This window comes from Coturnix japonica, chromosome 1 (genome assembly GCF_054131305.1).
Source record: "Coturnix japonica strain WE chromosome 1, WE-NBRP24, whole genome shotgun sequence".
Lineage (NCBI taxonomy): Eukaryota > Metazoa > Chordata > Aves > Galliformes > Phasianidae > Coturnix > Coturnix japonica.
In genome coordinates this window covers 133,463,798-133,483,889 of record NC_140663.1, presented here as the reverse complement: position 1 = coordinate 133,483,889, position 20,092 = coordinate 133,463,798, and the positions used below count along the sequence as shown (strand labels likewise).

The 20,092-nt window shown below is 42.1% G+C and overlaps 1 protein-coding gene across 1 annotated transcript in view; it reads left to right on the top strand.

The window, feature by feature from the left end:
• Positions 1–410: 410 nt before the first annotated feature.
• The window catches only part of IPO5 (importin 5), a 32,125-nt gene continuing 12,443 nt past the window's right edge, over positions 411–20,092 (top strand). Inside the window, exons 1-12 of the mRNA XM_015851572.3 lie at positions 411–525; positions 3,782–3,862; positions 8,339–8,531; positions 8,990–9,092; positions 9,337–9,433; positions 10,425–10,529; positions 12,173–12,295; positions 12,383–12,503; positions 15,422–15,509; positions 18,429–18,535; positions 19,722–19,846; positions 19,936–20,025. Of these exons, the coding sequence (XP_015707058.1) occupies positions 430–525; positions 3,782–3,862; positions 8,339–8,531; positions 8,990–9,092; positions 9,337–9,433; positions 10,425–10,529; positions 12,173–12,295; positions 12,383–12,503; positions 15,422–15,509; positions 18,429–18,535; positions 19,722–19,846; positions 19,936–20,025 (1,329 nt within the window). The 5' untranslated portion in view covers positions 411–429. The remainder of the gene's footprint in view (positions 526–3,781; positions 3,863–8,338; positions 8,532–8,989; positions 9,093–9,336; positions 9,434–10,424; positions 10,530–12,172; positions 12,296–12,382; positions 12,504–15,421; positions 15,510–18,428; positions 18,536–19,721; positions 19,847–19,935; positions 20,026–20,092) is intronic.

The following is a 20,092-nucleotide window of genomic DNA, read 5'->3' as shown; positions in this document are numbered from 1 at the left end:
AGCACGATCTCCCGCGCTTTCCCAACCCCCCCCTTCCCCGCCACGGCCCCTCCCAACCCGCGCCACCCGACCGCGCCTCTGACCAATCACGGCGAGACCGTCAGAGCCACCCACCAATCAGAGCGGTGCTCGGGGCGTTTTCCCGCCCCTGCCTCCCGCCTTAAAGCGGAGCAGACACGCCCCCGTTCCATCTCCCGGTTGGGGTGTCATAGTAGAGCCGGCCAATGGGAGGCGGAGCCCCGAGAATTCCAGCCAATGGGAGCGCAGGAGAGCACAGCCGGCCCCGGAGGGGAGCCGGGAGAAAGCGCGCCGGCGGCTCCTCCTCCTCCTCCTCCCTCCCCTCCCCGTTGGGGCTGGCAGCTCGGCCGGCTTCCCCCGCCCCTCCCTGTCCCCGCCCGCCCGGCCTCCCTCTCTTTCCCTTTCGCAGCAATGGCGGCGACGGCGGCCGAGCAGGAGCAGCAGCAGTTCTACCTCCTGCTGGGCAACCTGCTCAGCCCGGACAATGCGGTCCGCAAGCAGGCCGAGGTAACGGTGTCGTCCCTCCCCGCTGCTGGGCGACTCGCCGGCTGTCAGCTGCCCCGGGGGGGAGCCGGGAGGGGGCAGGGAGGCGGCGGGGCCGGCCGAGCCCCACGTGTGAGCGGCGGCACTGCTACCGGGGGGTGGCGGCGATCGGGCCGGAGCGACTCGAGGGCCGAGGCCGAGCTTCGTTTTGGCGGCCGAGCTTCGTTCCGGCGGCGGCCGGGCTTCGTTCCTCCACCCGGAGGCCCCTGGGCTTCCCTGCCCTCCGCCAGGTGGCCGCCGGCGTCCGGCCGGGCGGAGAGCGGGACCTCGAGCCGAGGACTCGAGGGGGGGTTAACTCGGGTAAAGCCCCGGCGTGTCGTCAGCGGGGAAATATTCCACCCCGAATAGCGGCGGTTTTTTTTGCTATCAGCAGAAAGTTTTCCGACGCGCGATTCCGGCCGGGATGCTTTGTGGTGTTAAGCCGCGTTAATTCCCTCTCTGTGTGTCACGCTTAAGGCTCTCTCCATTGTGGAGCGAGGCGGAGAATCGGTGCGTCCTGCCTGGGCTGTGACAAAGGATGGGCTGATGTCCGCCCTGCACGACCCCCAACGTGTGGGGTGGGGGAGAGGACGAGCTCCCATAGCCATTGCAGCCGGTAGAGATGCAGCAAGTGGTATTACATCCTCCTCAGCGTGGGGATGGAACACAGGGGCACTCCACAGCACCAGGATTTTAAATCTTCCTATTTTATTTATACATACATGTATATATATATATTTATATATATATATTTGGCGCTCAGTGTGTTGTACAGCATCTCTCACAACTTTCTGAACTATGCCGGCATGTGATGCGTTAGGTAAACCGAAGCAAATTCCTTGGGAAGCTGTGCTGTAAGGCCTGTGAGATAACAACTGCTCTTGGAAAGCCAGGTTCCAGTGTTGGCTTTTACCGCTGGTACCACGCTGGAATTTGTTAGATCCTCCCAGATAAGAGGGTTCTGTCCTTTTGGATCCTGAAAGCCACTAAGAAGGGTGAGATGGCACGGGGCCCCCTGAGCAGCCTGCTCCTACCTGACTGCTCCATACAGCCTGGAAAAGACCATTAACGTCATTTAGTTCAACCATCAACCCATCACCACCATGTCCCTAAAAAGAAGTACCAGTGGATCAGGCTCTGGGCAGCTTGGTCTAGCTGTGGTGTCCCTGTTCATTGCAGGGAGTTGGACTACATGGCCCTCATAGGTCCCTTCCTACTCTTTATGATTCTATGATTTCAGTTCACATCAGCTAAGCCCAATAAAGAAGTTAGTAAAAGGAGAGTATTGCATCCAATTTAGAGCATCTCTGTGCTAAAATCATATGGGACCCTTAATATTTGATGTTAACCATTAGCATAAGGCAGTCAGTTTTCTAAACTATGCTATTGGAGAGCAGTATCGGATAGTACAGGGAGCCAAATAATGGGGGATAAATAGAATAGCTGGTATCTGTGCCCATTGAAAAGCAACAAGATGAGAAATGGATGAGTGCACGCTTGATGGATGCATGCTTGGGCTGTTTGTTGAACTGCAATATGTGGAAGATCAGGCTCGAGATGGAGATATGTCGTTCCCTGTTTAGTTGGCCAGAGAATAGAGAAAGCTGTAAAAATCAGAGCTGGGAGCAAATCTGAACTATTAAATACTTATGTATCTGTGTGTGAGCTAGTTGTCTCCTATCTACCAGCACAGGGAGCGAGTTCTGCTTTGGCCATGGGCTGCTCTTATCTGAAATCACTTTGCTGAACTGGCAGAGTGATCCCAGTTGGCCACTGAGTGGGTAGCTGCCATTCCTAGTGAGTTAAAGTAACACCAGAGAGACAGTTGTGTTTATCAGAATGGGCATGAGCAGGGATTCAGGTGTCTGTGAAAGCATGGCTTCAGATCCAGGCTGGGCTTGTGCTTAGGAAGCGCAAAGTTAATTTGTTTATAAACAGTAATGTGATGTAAATATACATATTAGTGGAAATGGTTAACCTGAGAAGGCTTTGTCTTGACCCTCACAGAATCACAGAATGACCCGTGTTGGAAAGGACCTCAAGGATCATGTAGTTCCAACCCCCCTGCCTGGCAGGGCCACCAAACATACACATTTACTAGATCAGGTTGCCCAGGGCCCCGTCCAACCTGGCCTTGAACACCACCAAGGACAGGGCATCCACAACCTCCCTGGGCAGCCTGTTCCAGGGCCTAATCACTCTCCTAGTGAAGAAGGACCCTAAACCTCATTTAATTTTGCGGTCTCCGTGAAATGATGGGATTAAATGCAGGCATTCATAAGGGATTCATCTCATTGATTGCAAGTGTATTTGGGCATCTAGAGAGAGCATGATGTGCAAGTGGGTTCTGAATGAGGCCTGCTAGGAAATGGGCTCTGTGAATGAGGCCTGCTAGGAAGAGGGTGCGGGAAGTGGAGGTAGATGTTGTCTGATATGAAATGTGACAAACTACTTCATTGAAAGCAGGAGGTATAATACTAAGGTGCTGCGAATTTGCTGGAGTGCTGGTAAGAACTGGTGTTTTGGTGAATATGGGGAAGCAGGCAGGCAGGGAACTGAGTGAAATGAACCATGACTTGTATAGTGGGTTTGTGCACTGAGTTCAGGCTGGAGTAGTGGATATTTGGAAAGCAGGGAGAGTGTTATTTATCTTAAATATCATAGGATCATAGAATTAAGAATGTAAGAATGTATGCCTTAGAAATGGACAGTATGAGATTCAGGTAGTTTTAAAACCAGAAGTGCTTATTCAATTTGTTGTAGCTGAGTTGTGTAAGTTGCTGCCACATAACGCTGTAAAAGCCAAAAAAGTTCAGAAGAAGAACTGAACTAAATGCATGGACTGCAGGTTGGTGAGTAGTTATTAACTTCTTGATCGTAGCTCAGTTTTATGCTTCTGAAGTTGTTAATCCTTTGATATGATAAAAGCTAGGGTGGGTTGCCAGGAGAAAATGCGTTCCCCTTCCGTTGCTTCTTAACTCATCTTTTAAGTGGCCAATAATACTCAAGTAGGATGTCAGGCCTTTTTAGGTCATTAAGACTTCACTTGTAGTTTTAAACTGGATCAGAAAGCTTTATTTTGAGAATTATTATTATTTATTTTCACTAAGTTATTGGTCTGTTAACCTAACTTCAGCATCCACGCGGTTGTTTGAGAAAGAAAGTCAGCTCATAGTAATTAATGCTCAGCATGTGTTTTTCTGGTACTTGCTTACAATAAGCTGCATCCTTTTTCATGCAGGAGACATATGAGAATATTCCGGGTCAATCCAAGATCACCTTCCTCCTACAAGCAATCAGGAATACTGCTGCTGCTGAGGAGGTATGTCTCAATCTTTGAGTTCTGCAGTTCTTCAAAGGACCGAGGAGGAGGGAAGGCATCAATTATGGCCATTTGGGGATAAATGAACAAATTTGGCTTTAATTGTACCGACTTAATGTACTGCATACTTGTAAGTGGTCAGAGTTCACTAGCTCGGGCTTCATGATGTAGGATGTTTAGTTTGAAAAGTAGACTTTTGTTAAGTGACTGCTTAGATCTCCCTTGTTTTCTGGTTTTGTATTTGGTTTAATAAATGAGTTCTTTCCTTAAAAACATGTAACAAACACCTGAGTGTTACTGCCATGTTCCTTTGAGTTACTGCTGAGAAACACTTTCCATTTTCAGGTTCTATGCCTAAATGTGTTAAACTTTACTTACGTATCGTCTGAAACGTCTTGTGCTTCTTAAATTAGAATGGGAGGAGATAAGGTAGCAGCTGATTTTGTATGTTTTATTCAGATGACTTCTGTGTTTTGCCTTATCTGGAGAGGATGTGCTCATTAAGTCATCCAGCAGTGTTAGAGGATGAATGGCTAGCAGGGCAAGCACTAACATAATTGTAGGTTAGTGTATACGGTTATATACTAACCATGGCTTTTGAGTATTCCTTAATTCTGTGAAGGCTCACATGCTGCTGTGATCAGGTAGTTCTGGTGGTGGAACTATTATTTGCTATTAGATAAACAGAGTGAAGCACTGCTGAGCTTTTAAGATACTGCAAACTTCAGAGTCACTTAAGAACAAAAATCTTGGACTAGTTTTTCTTCACGTGTAGAGTTTTACTGGACAGCTGAAGGATGTACCGTGTAGAATTTCCGAATGATATTATAAGGAGACTGTAGCAGCACTGTTCTCTTCTGGATAATGATCGTTCCTGGTAGATAGCCATCAGTTTCAAGGTAGACGGTATTTGTGCTTTTTGATGCTCAGAGGGTATCAGCTTACTAATACTGATGCTTATCTACATACAAAGCCATATTCATCTGACGGTCCTTCAGTATTATACTAGCAACTGGTTGCAGAGAAGCTGACTAGTTTTCCCTCCTGCTGCTCTGAGATGTTTCTGATGACGAAGTTGTAGAGTGATCTGTCCTGTATTTAAATTTGCATGGAAAATAAGATCCACTGCTGCTCCTTCTTCAGAGGGTGATACTGTGCCCTGGAAGTCAGAGCTGTATGCACATGCCTCTGTTTTTTTATTGAACACTTATGATAACAGTCTGAGTTGACAACTATGAAGTCATGCTTGTGTAAATAAATACGTGATCTCTACTGTTACTGATTGTTATTTTTTTTACTCCTTTTATGTCAACTAAGCAAGTAGTCCAGAGTCTAAAGCTTATTCAGAATCTTGCCAGTGATTTAGATTCCAGCTTGCTCAAGTGCAAAGTAACTTCTTTCTACCTGTAAAGGTAACTTTTACTGAAGGTGACAGAGGTTAGCAGCTGTAGAATAAGTAGGCAAACCAAAAGAAGGTTTAAATGTTTGCTCATAACTTAGGTAGATCGTATGTAGACATGCAAGCACCAATGAACACGGGCTGCTGGAAGGAGGCATAGAGTCCTGCCCAGGCCATAGGGAAGCTGTGTTCAGATGGTTGTTCATCCTGGAGCCTTTCTCTGCATTGCTTTTTTCCATCCCTTGAAAACTAGGCCAAAGAGAATTCTCCATCCTCTTTACTAAAGCTGTTGTAGAGACTGCAAGATTCATAGGACTATTTGGGCAGCGGTTGAGGGGGGATCCTGCTGATAGCCTGGTTGCTTTTAGCATTTAGATGGTGAAATAGGGATTTAGATCCTGCTCAAAGAACTATCATAGTCATACAATGGCCTGGGTTGGAAAGGAAGACAATGCTCATCTAGTTTTAACCCCATGCTATGTGCAGGGTCACCAGCCACCAGACCAGGTTGCCCAAGGCCGCATCCAGTCTGGCCTTGAATGCCTCCAGGGATGGGGCATCCACAACCTCCCTGGGCAAAGTGATCATCTTTTCCCTTTGTTCTCATATCATGCTTTCATGGTAGCAGAGTAATGCTGCTCCCAGAAGTGGAATGAAGCACCCAACTTAGTAGAGAGAATGCTTCTCTACTAGCTGATTGAGGCTGTACACCTTGACCTGAGGCAGGACTTGAACTGCCGGCCCTTGATATCCTGAACTCTGAGTCCTCTATTATGAAGTTAGGACTCTGGTGTTGAACAGAGGGGTGGTAAATATTCACAGCTTATTTGGTGGGCTTTTAATTCTCAGGATGTATTTGAAGTGTTAGAGGCTGTTCTTTTGCATCTTTGTTTTACCACCTCGATCTGAGAGAGAAACAGAAGTGATATATTCTCTTGTGTTTGTTTTCTTCCTGGTTAACTGTAGACAGCTTTTGATTTTTGTCCTAATTTACAGTTGAGAACTTTCAAGCACTGTGAGATACGGGAACAAACTGTACAAAACTGAGTTTCTGCTGTACTGACAGCCCTCTTTAACATTTCTAAATGTTCTTTCTCTCTTCTCCATATTGTCACACAGAAACTGCATTTCTTAATCTGAAAACTGTGGGCAGCTTCCTCCTCAGTATTTGCAGGGGAAGGTGGGCAGCCTGCGGACTCTTGGTGCACCACAGTTCTCCCTTTGGGCTGTATGGGAACCTTACAGCACAAGGTGGTCAGTCAGTTTCTTACAAGAAGTCTATGATTAGCCTTGGTGTTTGTCTTTAACTTTACAGTACATCTGTATTTGTCTTTCAGTATTTCATATTAAGTTCTTTGGTGGTGGAGGGTAGGATCTCTTAGACTGTACATTTTAAAGGAAATGAGCTCTATTCCCTGTTCAGCTACATAGGATTGATTCAGTTGAGGAATGAATGCATCGCAGGTCCAGCTGTTATCAGATGTCAGTGAATATGTGCAGAAACACAATGCTGTGTATGGGAGGATGTTTAGTCCTAGGAAGTTTGCTCCCCAGTCAAGGCTTTTATGTAAGTTCACACTATGAGTGAGTAGCAATGTAATATTTCCCAGTCTTAGTTTTTTCTAGGAATGGGAAAAGGGAAGATACTATTCATGCTGTAGTACCATTAAGTTTTGGGGGCAAGTTGTAAGGGGGATTCACAGAAGTAGTGACGAAAGAATCTTTTCCCTTACCAGCTCATGTTCCTATATTGTGATACATTGGTTGAAGGCCTTGGCTTATTATGGGCACTACAACACAGGCAGGCACTGTGACCACCTTCACTGACTTTCAGTAGATCTAATAAAGCAGATCTACTTCATGTATGGCGGCTGTGGCCTTTGCTGGTGTGGAGGAGGAGACTGAGGTCCCGTCCTAGTCCTTCCCTTCTGCAAGTATAGAGACATTTTGTGTGCACTCTTTGTGAAGAGGAAAGCTAGAGCATAAAAACACACCTTGAGTCTGCAGATGGCAAAACGCAATGAGACAGCATCTTTGATGTTATGGCAATACCCCCCATGTTAAATTTTGAGTGTTGGTGTTTCTCATGTATAGCTTATTCTGTAGCGATATTGTTGGAAGATCTGCTAGAGATCTGACTTTATTAGCTCTGCTGCTCATTGAATGCTTTGGAATTCCAGGGGCTGTCACTAGTGAAACTGCTGTCAATTCAAGTGCATGTTAATCCTAGGATATCTTAAAGAAAATACAGTGCATTTGAGTTCCCTAAATGCAAAGTTTGTATTTGAAATTTGGAAATAATGTGTTGTGTTTTGTGATTCCACACAACATTTTGTTCTATGTGTTGTGCTTTGGAGATCTGGGGGATTGTTTATAATTACTGCTTGTCCATCTAGAATTAGTAGTTAGTGAACAATGTACTGAGTTATTCAGAGTGCTTTGCACGTCTTTTCTGTAGGTTTTGTTCTATTCATTCAGAAATACTTGGCAGTTTTTCTTGTTTCCAGTTCTTTTACAATTGTAAATAAATACAAACATGTAAATGACACACTTGTGGAATTGCTGTATGCAAACAAGCAGCATAGAGAATTGTAATATGTACTGTTTGAGGTTCCTATACTCAGATTCACGTTTAAAGTGAAGCAGTTCATTGTAGGCTGGAGAGAAGCTGAAAGCTTTGACTTGTTGCTGTAAAGGAGCATCAACTTAATGACATGTCTAATGATGATTTTACCAGTTATTGTAATTGGCATCTGTTGCCTGAGAGGTATTTTGTTTACCGAGCAAGTCTATACAGTGAGAGCCAAACATTAGAAAGCATTATACCTGGAATCTTTCATCATGAGAGCATGGCTTTTCTTTTTCAATGCAGTTCAGAGGCAGATATCACAGAACAAAGAAAGAAAATTGCATAGGGAACCTCAAAACAAGACAGATGCTAAGCTTCTAGTTCTTGCATTTGACTTGCTTGCTAGTTCTGTCTCTATATTGTTTATGGAGTGCTACAGTGGTTCTCTCTTCTTTCCTTGAGTTTCACATCAGAACTCCTTTAACGTATGTTCTGTCCCATCCAACAGGCAAGACAGATGGCAGCTGTCCTTCTACGACGTCTTTTGTCTTCCGCTTTTGAAGAAGTTTATCCCGCTCTCTCGCCCGACGATCAGACCTCTATCAAAACTGGGCTGCTGTTGATTATTCAGTTGGAAACACAGTCCAGTATGAGGAAAAAAATCTGTGACATCGTTGCTGAGCTGGCCAGGAACTTAATAGGTATCTATTTCAGCTAATATTGTGGCAAAAGGTGTTGATAGTTTTATTTTTCTCTTGTGTTGCGTGGGCTTTAGCGCATTATGTATTAATTGATTTGGGGATTTCAGATAAGATGTAATGTTTGCTTATGTTATACTTGATCAGACAAAAATAAGATTCCTTAGTTCTGCTTTTTAAATTGCTTGTGGTGAAGTTGGAGGAAGTTTTAGGAAGGCATTACGTTTCAATTCTAATGAATGTGATGCTGAGCAGTTACACTTGAATACTGTTATATCAGTAAGTAGAGATCACTTTGTGCCTTTAGATCTACCATTTTAGCTGTATCTTATGCTGTGATTTGGATGCTGGCTCACATCACTTGTTCCGAACTTCAGTACTGATGACCGTTTGCCCTTCTATATTGAGAGAGAGCCACTCTTAGCTTGCTTACCCTAAAACTCTTGTTGTGTTTTATCTAGATGAAGATGGAAACAACCAGTGGCCAGAAGTTCTGAAGTTTTTATTTGATTCTGTCAGTTCTCAAAATGTTGGACTTCGTGAAGCTGCTCTGCATATTTTCTGGTAAGCTTTCAGGCTTTGCCACGTTTTCACAGGTGATCCAAGTCACATATGTAAAAATATAGTAAATACCTTCACTACTTAATTAACAAGTGAGCATAAGGTGCGTTTATTTTGTTCTAAGAGCTCAGTCAACCCTAATACTCGTATGGTTGCAATCTGTATCTAAAACAATAGGTAAGTTAATGGTAGCAGTTACAGTTGAACTGTGTGAAGTTGCACTAATGTTCTGGTCTTATCTCTTCAGGAATTTTCCTGGGATTTTTGGAAACCAGCAGCAACACTATTTGGAGGTCATTAAAAGGATGCTGGTTCAGTGTATGCAAGATCAGGAGCATCCATCAGTAAGACTGTTGTTTTTGATGGTTTTTCTCACTCCAAGTCTCAAAGTTTATTGTGGTGGTTTCAAACATTAGGATTCTTAACAGAGAGTTGTGTTACCTGAAGTCAGTGTACATCTGGAGGTGTTTTTACTATGCCTATGGTAAAACAAAAGGCTCAGATGCTCTAAGGTGGGCTTGCTAGCTCATATCACTGCATTGACCAAAACTCTTGCCTAGCAGTTATGCTTGGAGAAACCTATTTGTAGTGACTAAATGTAGAGCCAGGGGTTTTAACTGACAGTGTGAGTGATCAGAAACTCATTGTTAAGCTCACTTTGTGGCCCTCATCTTTAACAGAATAGATACATTCCGTACTGGTCATGCATGGTTTGCTCTATGGGCATGTAGCAAGTTTTGCTTTTCTGGAAGGATTCAGATTTATTGATTTGTTCAGAGAATTGTACTTCTGTACTTTGAAAGCGTTTCTCTTGTTCAGGAAAATGCTGGGCAAGTGTAGGAAACCCTGCTGTGATATATGGGCTCAGTTTTCTGCTCCTCTGTGGGTTACTTTGTCTGACCTTTGAAAGTCAACTGAGTAACATTTTTAAATACCACAAATCATGCCTTTACACAGAAGCTTGTTTTACAAACTTAAATCACACTTGTTGAATAAGGGGACTTCGAAGTCCTTTGGAAAGGAAGCCAGGGAAGAGAGCTTTGTTTTTTGAGATGAAATAGGAAAAAATGGGAAATCCATGCTAAAACAGAATAGTGTGATTTACTTTTTGGTATCTCTTTGGTATCTCAGAGGACGTGGGTGCTGAGAATCTTACCATTTTACTTAAAGCAAGATGCAAAAGTCCATGTTAAAAACTGATTTCTGTGTCTGTTAGGTAAATATAAAGAGAAAAGGATAATCCAGCTTAGGGCCTTGCGGTGGGCATAGTGTTAGAAGAAAACAAATGTTTTATTACCAGTTCCTGACATCTATTTCTCTAATCCTGCCTTCTAGATCAAGACTCTGTCTGCCAGAGCTGCAGCTGCATTTGTGCTTGCCAATGAGCACAATATTCCCCTTCTTAAACATTTTGCAGACTTGCTACCTGGAATCTTGCAGGTGAGAAACCACGCAGGTATTGATAATGTGCTGCTAATGTGTCTGTGTTGACTGGATCCCAGCAGAAATTACTTGTGAACATTTTCTGAATTAGGCTAAGTTTGGGATAAAGAGCAGACTTCTTGCTTGCAGTTGGTACAAGACGCTATTTTTGACTGCATAAGCTGTAAACATGGAACATGTGAGCATTGTGGCAAGCTAAGGGAGAAAAATGAATGCCAAGGTTTCTGTCATCTGCAGCTGTTGGTGTTCTGCTTGATCTTAAGTGGAAAGGGAAGGGAAGTTGTTTTTATATAAACTGATGTTGAAAGTGTGCACTCGACTGCACAAGGTGTGTATTTGGATATGGAGTTCACTATTTGGTGGTTTAGTCTTTGATTTTGGCAGTGGCAACTGTGTTGTTCAAGTTGTAATTGAGAGGACCTTGGCTACTAAGTGTACTGCATGAGTGGGAGCAGGGCAGGATTTGGGATGGGCCTGCCATTTGTCTCCATGTTCAGCAATTAAATAGCAAGCTTATCTTAGGCTACAGGTTAATATCCCACTTTGCGTGGTGTAACTTTGAAAGCTATTTTAGCTTCTTAAAGTGCACGTTAACGATTGTGCTGCAGCACCTGGCTTGAATTTTCAACTATTTTGCAACTGTAAATCTCAAGACTACGCTACAGAGGCTGTGTTTCAAAACACCTTATTGTGTGGAGGTCTTAATTCTCTGGCTGTGGTAACACAAGATGGGTACGAAAATCCCAGTTTATAAATAGGAGCTGGGATGTGTTAGAATAGCGGTGAGTGACCTTTGGAGACAGTTGGATGCTTGTTGTTGTTGTTGTTGAAGTATTGCTGTGATTTTAAGTTGCGTAAGATTAAATATCTGACTTGGCAATTCAGTCCTTTCAGCAGCAGTTATATCGGAGGCTGGACGTTCAGAAATGATTGTCGAATCTTGTATCAAAGAAATTGAACTTGGAGTAGTGGTAAAAAGTGACTGGAACTTCAGTTGAGTCTAATCACTGGTGTTCTATACTACTAATAATGTTTTAGGACTCAACTTGTTATGCAAGTTCAGAAACCTAGTCTTGTCTCATACACTGTCAGCGTCAAAATGATTGTAGAACTTGGAGTTCTAAAGAGACTTCCAGAAAATACTGTATTGTACCTCTTCAGAATTAGAGAATGAGCGATAGCTGCAAGAAAGGGGGATGCAAAGAGATTTTTCATAACCGTGATGTTGACAAATGCTGCTTTGACACTGAAAATGAGATTGTAGATGACTTAAGTGGCTTTAGCAAAGTCAGTCTATTTTCTTATGTAGGTAGCGGTAGGACTAGAGGGAATGGCCTCAGGTTACACCAGGAGGAGATTCAGGTTGAACTTTAGGAAATACTTCTCAAAGAGAGTGGTCAGGCACTGGAATGGGCTGCCCTTTGGAGGTGGTGGAGTCGCTATCTCTGGAGGTGTTCAAGAAACATTTAGGTGTTGTACTGAGGGATGTGGTTTAGTAGGTGATGATAGTGATAGGCGGACAGTTGGACTGTATTATCTCGGGGGGTCTTTTCCAACCTTGGTGATTCTCTGATTCTTTGTAGTCCCTGTGATAATACTGTTTGCTTTTTATTCATTCATCTTATTCTCATCCCTTGTAGGCTGTAAATGATTCCTGCTATCAAAACGACGACTCTGTCCTGAAGTCCCTCGTAGAAATTGCAGATTCTGTTCCGAAGTATTTGCGACCACACTTAGAACCAACATTGCAACTAAGCCTGAGGGTAAAGCTGGGAACTTCTTTAAACTGGTATCTTTGTTCCTTATGAAATGTCTGTTCTGACTTTTGGCTCCGATCTTCTGGATTGTAGTTGTGTGCAGACACCAATCTCAGTAACATGCAACGTCAATTGGCGCTTGAAGTGATTGTGACCTTGTCAGAAACCGCTGCCGCTATGCTGAGGAGGCACACTAACATTGTTGCACAAGCCAGTAAGTCTTCTATTCATTTTTCTCTGATGAAATAACTTGTCTTTTACATTATTAAACTGACTTTGCAGATGTTCAAGTAGCAAAAATGTATCTAACTTTTTTTACTGCTGCTGGTAACTTGAAGTGGCAGAGTTGAATTTTCTTATGGAGAAAATGCTTTTGTATTACGGCTCTTCATAAAATAATCTGCTTATGTGGCCACCAGAAATTTGTGTGAAATTTCAGTGGACTCCCATGAGGTGTTTCCAAGGAAAATACAGCTTTCGTGCTGTTCTGCTGCCTTTGGGAACTTGTAATGTTTAAAAAAAAAAAAGAAGTTGATGCATTCAGTTCTGAAGTCCTACGTTTGGAGTTTGGTATGTAGGCCAGATACTCTGTGGTGCTGGCAACTGAAGGCTGAAGGAACCGGGCATGCGTGTTGAGCTTCAGTGTTGACTTAAAGCTGTGAATTTAGAAATCAGATGCTGGTGTAAACACTTGAACTAATTAGTCTATTAAACACGCTAATGGTAAATTCTTTGGAGAGGAGCTTTTTTAGTCACGGATTATTTGAGATACTAAAAATAACCCTTCTGGACAGTCCAAGCAGCAGTGCTCAGTGCTTTTAAATGAGCAGACGCACTGGCATTTCTCTGCCTTTTAAACCCTTATGAGCAGACGAGGACACTGACACAGCAGTTACGGGTATATAGAAAGTTACAGGTATATAGATCTCTAAAGCAGTCATCAAACTTGTGGCACATGTCATAGCTGAATCTGATTGGCATTATTGTCTAGATACCGTGTAAACTTACAGAATAGCTTTCTAAAGAATCGTAGAATTACCCAGGTTGGAAAAGGCCTCGAAGATCATCAAGTCCAACCTCAGCCTAACCCTACCTCTAACAACCCTCAGCTAAATCATATCCCTGAGCAAGAATGACTATTTTCATATTTAAAATGTTCTAAAAATGTTTAGAATGCTGTGTGTTCATTCCATTTTGTAGCTTGCTGGGAGTATTAACTTGAAACTTGCTGAATGTCCCCAAATCACTACAAGCTTCTTAGCTAGTCAGGCAGCGTGGCAGAGAAGTCATATCCCTTTAGAATGCTTTATTTTATGTTGGGGAGGTAATTGCCACTGTGGAATGAAATGTTTGTATTAAGATAGTTCCTTAGGATAAGGCACTGCATGGAAGTGAAATGCCTTTGGTTTGCAACCTGCTGTAAAATCACTCTTAATGAATCGCTAAGATTTAAAAAGAGAAAAAGAAATCCTTTTGCAGAGCTCATAAAGCACTTCTGAGAAGAATAAGAAGGTAACAAAAGCAGATTGCTTTTGTCTTGGTTTTGTGTTGTGGTTTAAAGGACTTTGTGGTTTCATTCAACTAAAAAATTGCTGAATCACTGAATTTTTCACAGCTGGAATTTGATCTTGGGTGAAACTGTCACCTTATGTTGGGTTTGTGGCACGTGACCCTGATTTAGGAGCATGCAGTGTCCTGTTACCTGAGTTTTCTGCTCAGGAATCCACTTGGGTTCACATTTCCCACTTCGAGCTCCATCTTCAAGATAAGAGGTTTTTATTTGCTTATTGTTTAGGAATTAGAGATGCCACCTAACTTTGGTGGTGGTTTTTCTTCTGGAGTGGAAAGTCCTGGCATGCTTTGACAATCTACACTCCTATTCGGCAAAAAGGCAGGTCTCTTCTCACTAGTGACAAGTGACAGGACGAGGGGAAATGGCCTCAGGTTGCGCCAGGGCAAGTTTAGGTTGGATATTAGGAAGAACTTCTTTACTGAGAGGGTAGTTAGGTACTGGAATAGGCTCCCCAGGGAGGTGGTTGAATCACCATCCCTGGACGTGCTTAAGAGCCGTTTGGATGTGGTGCTCAGGGATATGATTTAGTGTAGGGTTTTTAGAGTTAGGGTTCTGGTTAGGCTGCGGTTGGACTTGATGATCTTCAAGGTCTTTTCCAACCTGGGTAATTCTATGATTCTATAAGCAAAGCTCAGTTGTCTTCATTATAAACAACCTATATGCTGGCAGTAGTTAAGGTAAGGAAAAATATATACAAGTTATATGTAAAGTTGTACTCACCTGCAACCAAATTCATATTCAGTGAACAAATGCTTTGTAGGTATGATGACAGCCAAGCAACTTGGGGCAGTGGTGTGTTCTCAGCTGTACTTGTTAGCAGTAATTAAGATTGATGTGAGTTGTTGGAACTTTATAGCACTGGTGGCAGATAATGATTGACTTCCACCTTTCAGAGTTGTGTCAGTAGATCATTTTCACATGCTTATGAGTGTCTGAATTGCTTCTGGGCTCTAATAGATTTTTCTTGAAGAAATGATTTTCAGTGACTAGTAAGTATAGTGAATTCTGACACCTGAGCATCACACCAGAGACTTGTTAGTGTCCATTAAGCTACCTTGATATGTCTGGCTGAAGATGCATAGCTATATCAAGCAAATCAATCCATGACTTGATCTTTTTTTTTGTGCTTGTTACACGATACTGATATTTTCATCTGTCATCAGTCACTTCAGCAGGAGTTTCTCTTCTATCCAGCTGTGCAGTGAGGTGAGCTTGCTTAGGACTGTGCCTTTTTTGTAGCTAACAGTAGTAGAAGCATTAGGAAATTTATCAGCTGCAGTACACCCCAATCAGGCAGTAAATCTTAGTAGCAGCACAGGCAATAATGATTTTTTGATACAAAAAGCTCTCAGCTTTTCTTTGTTCTTCTGGATTTTAATGTTGTGAAAATCTGTTCTGAATTTTTTGCTGATGCGGTTTGACAGACAGACTTGGCTGCGTGCTGCTGGAAGAAGAGGCTGTTTTCCTCAGTGATTTCTAAAGGGAAACTTAGGATTTAGGCTTGTTCTTTGAGAATCTATTTTAATTAAACAACCTGAGCTTAAAACTTGTTGTTTCAGTTCCTCAGATGTTAGCAATGATGGTTGACTTGGAAGAAGATGAAGATTGGGCAAATGCAGATGAGCTTGAAGATGATGATTTTGACAGGTAACTGTGCAACTAGTTGTTTCAATATACTGCCAACATTGCATGGCTAACGATAGCTTGGAAATACAGGATGAAAATGACTACAATGCATTATTTCTTTTTACTCAATAAGTTTTCTGTCATGAGCAGTATATACAAATGATCATAGACACTGAAGAGTAAAAACCTAAAACTCTTAACATGAATTGATAACTCCAAGTAGATACAGAACAGAAGATATATGTAGGAGAAGCGTAATTGCAAGTAACCACACTTTGTTGCAAGAGCAGTTTATTTGTGGATTATTTAGGTACTGTTTAGCAAGTAAATAAATCCTTTCAGAATTTTCTTATTGCTGTAATGCACATCTAGAAGTTGCATGTTATTTTGCTAAACTGCTAAAGATGTCCAGTCTTTCTGACTGTGTGCTTTGTAGCTTGCTCCAGTTTTTTCACTCTAGACAGTGATATGTCTATGGGCTCCCGTATCTGCCCCTGTCCAAATAGAAGTAAATGAAGTAGAAGCAAGCAGGAATGTGTGCAGTGAGATGGTCATGTCCACACAACTGCAGAGATGCAGTGTATTTTTACCAGGCTAGGTGCTTTCTGCAACATGCATCTCTGCCTTGAATCCTCTGGTTGTAATTAGTGTTTCAGAACAGTTTGTGGCATAGAGTACAAATTTTGCCACATGCACAGAAAAGGAGAAAGCCCTTAAGGAAGAGTAATGAAGGAAAAGCAACTTTTCTTTTAATCAGTGTGTTCTTACTGGAGACTCAGTTGTATTAGCCATGCAAGTTTTCCTTCTCTGAAGCAGCTTTCCAAACCTGTTCTTGCAGTTTTATATATAGTAATTCTGTAGTTTAGTCTGGAAATACTTACAGATTTTTTCCCCCATCTCATAAATTAGCAAACTAGTTGGAAATATTCATAGCGTGATAGACAGTAGGAGAGAGACATCACTACTGATCTACATAGCGACTTGTACTGGATATCAGGCATATAAGCCTGCAGAACTGATGCACAGGAATTAATGGAAGAACCTGTTAGCTCTTATGCTCAAGTTGGAACACTTTTTTGGTTTCTCTTGGTTATAGAATGGGAACTAAACTACCTACTTCTAACCCCCCCCTCCCTCCCTTCTTCTCCTCCATGGTAATTAGACCGTTTTAGTTCATTCTGCTTCTTCAACTTCTGAAGTTTGCTATACTGGCATTCAAGTTTGTCAAGTATTAGAATCTTTTCATTCTGTTAAATTTCAAGGGTAAATAGAAGACTGAAAATAAAAGTGGAAATCCTTATCAAGTCTTTTAGGGTGTGGGGTTTCATTTGGATGGCCTGTTTTAGGCAGCTTAGTAAGTACTCTGAATCATCCCCTTGAGGCATGCCAGTTTCTCTTTACTGTCAGCAGAGTAGTTCTTCTCAACACAAGTGTGGATTCTAGTGTGAAATTCCTTCTGTTAAAAGTAGGAAGCAAAGATAAAAGAACAAGTTATACTTGATAGACTTAATCTAAAGGAGAAACTCAGCTGTTCTGGTCCTCAAAATAGTAGGAGAGCTGGAGGGTTTGAAACAAAACCCTAGAAATCAGATAGTTTGTGGAGATTGTATTTGCTTAGTTTGTTCTTCAAGCACCTTCACTCATGTTACTATGCATTTCCCACTGCTGAAGTTCATCTTTATAGGGAGTTGTTAACGAGCACAATATGCTTTCTAGCTTCTTGTGCTTGACTACTTTATAGCTATAAGATGCTTGGAATTTATTTGCAGTCCAAGGAACTGGCTAATGATATTCAGGCTGTAGCCTAGTTAGGGTGTGTTCAGGTCTGACTAAGGGGGATGTGAGTCAGTGTACACAAAAGCATCAGGGATTATTAAGCATTTCCAGTTTCTTTGTCCCTTTGACTTCACACAGCAGTGAAATTCTAATAAGGAGGAAAACTCTAATCCAACTTCCTTGTTCCCCAGCAAAAGCTTTGCAAAAATTGCACAGAGATGTGTGGTCATTTTTGTGAGGTAATACTACATTTATTTCCTCACATTGAATGTATGAATTAATGGTGGAAGGAAGGAACTCGAGGGACGTCATTTCAGATGAAAGCAGCCAAAAATTTCAGTGAGTTTGTGCCAGTCTAAACCTATGAGCCCAAGCTCTGGCTGGTGATGCTTCTATCTGAACATGATATCTGAAGAGGAACATGCGATATTGTGATTATCTTTATCAGCTTTGTTAGCAGCATGTGAGTTTTTAGACTATATGTGCTTTCGAAAGAGACTTAGGGATTCAAGCATGATAGTCTGAAGACCTCTATTTATAGCCCAGCCAACCTGATACTTGAAAGAAGAGGGGGGTTCATTCTTTTCTGGACCATTGTTCAGCTTTTCAGTCAGCACAGTGTCTAGAAGGTACTATAATAAGGTACTATAATAACCTTGAGTTATTATAGCCATATAAGCCATACCCAGATTGCAGCAGCAGCTGGCTGTATCCTGGAAACTTCATTCACTTCTCTGTAAAGATTAATTGTACTGGATAGAACCAGTCTTTCAACATAGGTAAAGTTTGGCTATTCTCAGTTCTGGAACTGGCTGCAAGTCACACATTTCTCACCTGGATGTTTCCTGCCTGAGTCATTGGCCGGGGGATGTGCTGCTGTACTACTGATATGGCAGCCTTGCTGGATTACACAGAAATATGTTGGCCAGTGTTATCTATATCTATCTACAGATAGAACATTTTTAAGTGGAGGGTGAGTAGCTATTCTGTTGCTGAGACACCCATCATGTGTGCTTTTAGAGCTGGGCTTACCTTATTTACTGATGAAGTCTTGTTTTCTCATTCAGATGGCAAAAGTTTGGGGAGTAGAACTGCACAAAAATGTTGGGCTGTTTGTTTTGTTGTAGATGTCAAATGTTTGCTATGTTTGTCCCTGTTGTTTAGCAATGCAGTAGCTGGTGAGAGTGCGCTGGACCGGATGGCATGTGGCCTTGGAGGAAAGCTTGTTTTACCTATGATTAAAGAACATATCATGCAGATGCTTCAGAATCGTAAGTAGATGCAAACTTGTGCAATTCTTACCTTTTGGGGAACTCTGATACCTCTTAAGTCTTTCTGCTTAGCTAAGAGATGTATTTCATGCACTGCTTTTGATTTCAGCACAAAGAAATGCAAGTGCTGAGTACTTTGAAATGCATTGCTTCTCTTTACACTGGGATTTCTTAAGACTTAAATTGATTGCATTAAGACTGGACCTCAAACAGCTGAACAGATGTCAAAAACAGACTGATTTTTGTCTTATTTTCTGCAGTTCTCTGTCAGTGTGGTGTCATACAATACTTTAAGTCTACTCTGTTCATCTGAAGCTCAGATCTCTTTGGAAGTGCCGTGTTTCAGTGAATTTCTACTCTTTTACAATCCTTAAATAAGAATTTGTCTCTGTCACACCCCCTACTCCCTAATTAGATGCATTGGAGTACAGGAGTCTGTGATAGGCTGTGTTTGATTCTGATGATTTAAATATTTGTTCCATGAGATGGTTACAGATATTCTTATCAGTTCCTTCAAATGCTGCTTTTCTTCTTACAGAGGCCTGTAAAGCCTGCTCAGTCAGCCTTTCAAAGCAGAAAAAGTATGCTTATTGCATACACTTTCAATTGGCTTGTGATGAGAGCTGTCAGTATAGAAGATAGCTTCCAGACTGGCAAATGCTGTGTTCTGTAGAACCCACAGAAAAGAGTGGACTTAATGGTTATAAGACTTATACTCCTGTGAAGAAGTCACATAGCTGATGTGTCTGGTGCTTTCTTTCTGTTGGGTTAAAGCAGTACCTAACAAGTATGTTTCCTTCTTTGGGAGAGGGAAATGCGATAGGTACAGTGTGATTCAGGGTTTCTCACTGATAAGAAGTTCTTAACTAAGAACATCCAATTATCATAAATAGCAAAAAAAAAATATAAACTGCTTCACTGTATCTTCTATCAAGGTGATACTTCATCTCTTCCTGAAAAAGAAGGTGATGAAAGATCAAGTGTCACAATATCCACTTGTCTAAGTTGAGATTAATAGGACTTGAAAGGGGGGAAAGCCTCATTAACCCTAATAACATAATCAGTGCTCTTAAACAGTTATTTCTCTTCTCTCACTTATCCTTCCCGCCACTGCCCCCTGCTACCCCACCCCTCAATTAGAAGTCATTTGTCTTTTTAATATTGATGTCATTTTAATCTCCTGTAGCTGACTGGAAGTACAGACACGCAGGCTTGATGGCTCTCTCAGCCATTGGAGAAGGTTGCCACCAACAGATGGAAGGAATTTTAAATGAGATAGTTAATTTCGTTCTGCTGTTCCTTCAGGACCCTGTAAGTATCAAGTAGTTAATTATTTCAAAACATTTTCATTTCTGCTCTTGTGGCTGCTTCTTAATCACCTGAGGGAAATCATCTTTCAGCATCCAAGAGTGAGATACGCTGCTTGTAATGCTATTGGGCAAATGGCAACTGACTTTGCACCTGGCTTCCAAAAGAAATTTCATGAGAAGGTAAGACGTAAAACAGTGTGTGTGGGGGGGGGTTGGGGGGAGTTTCATTCAGAAACTTGCTTATCTG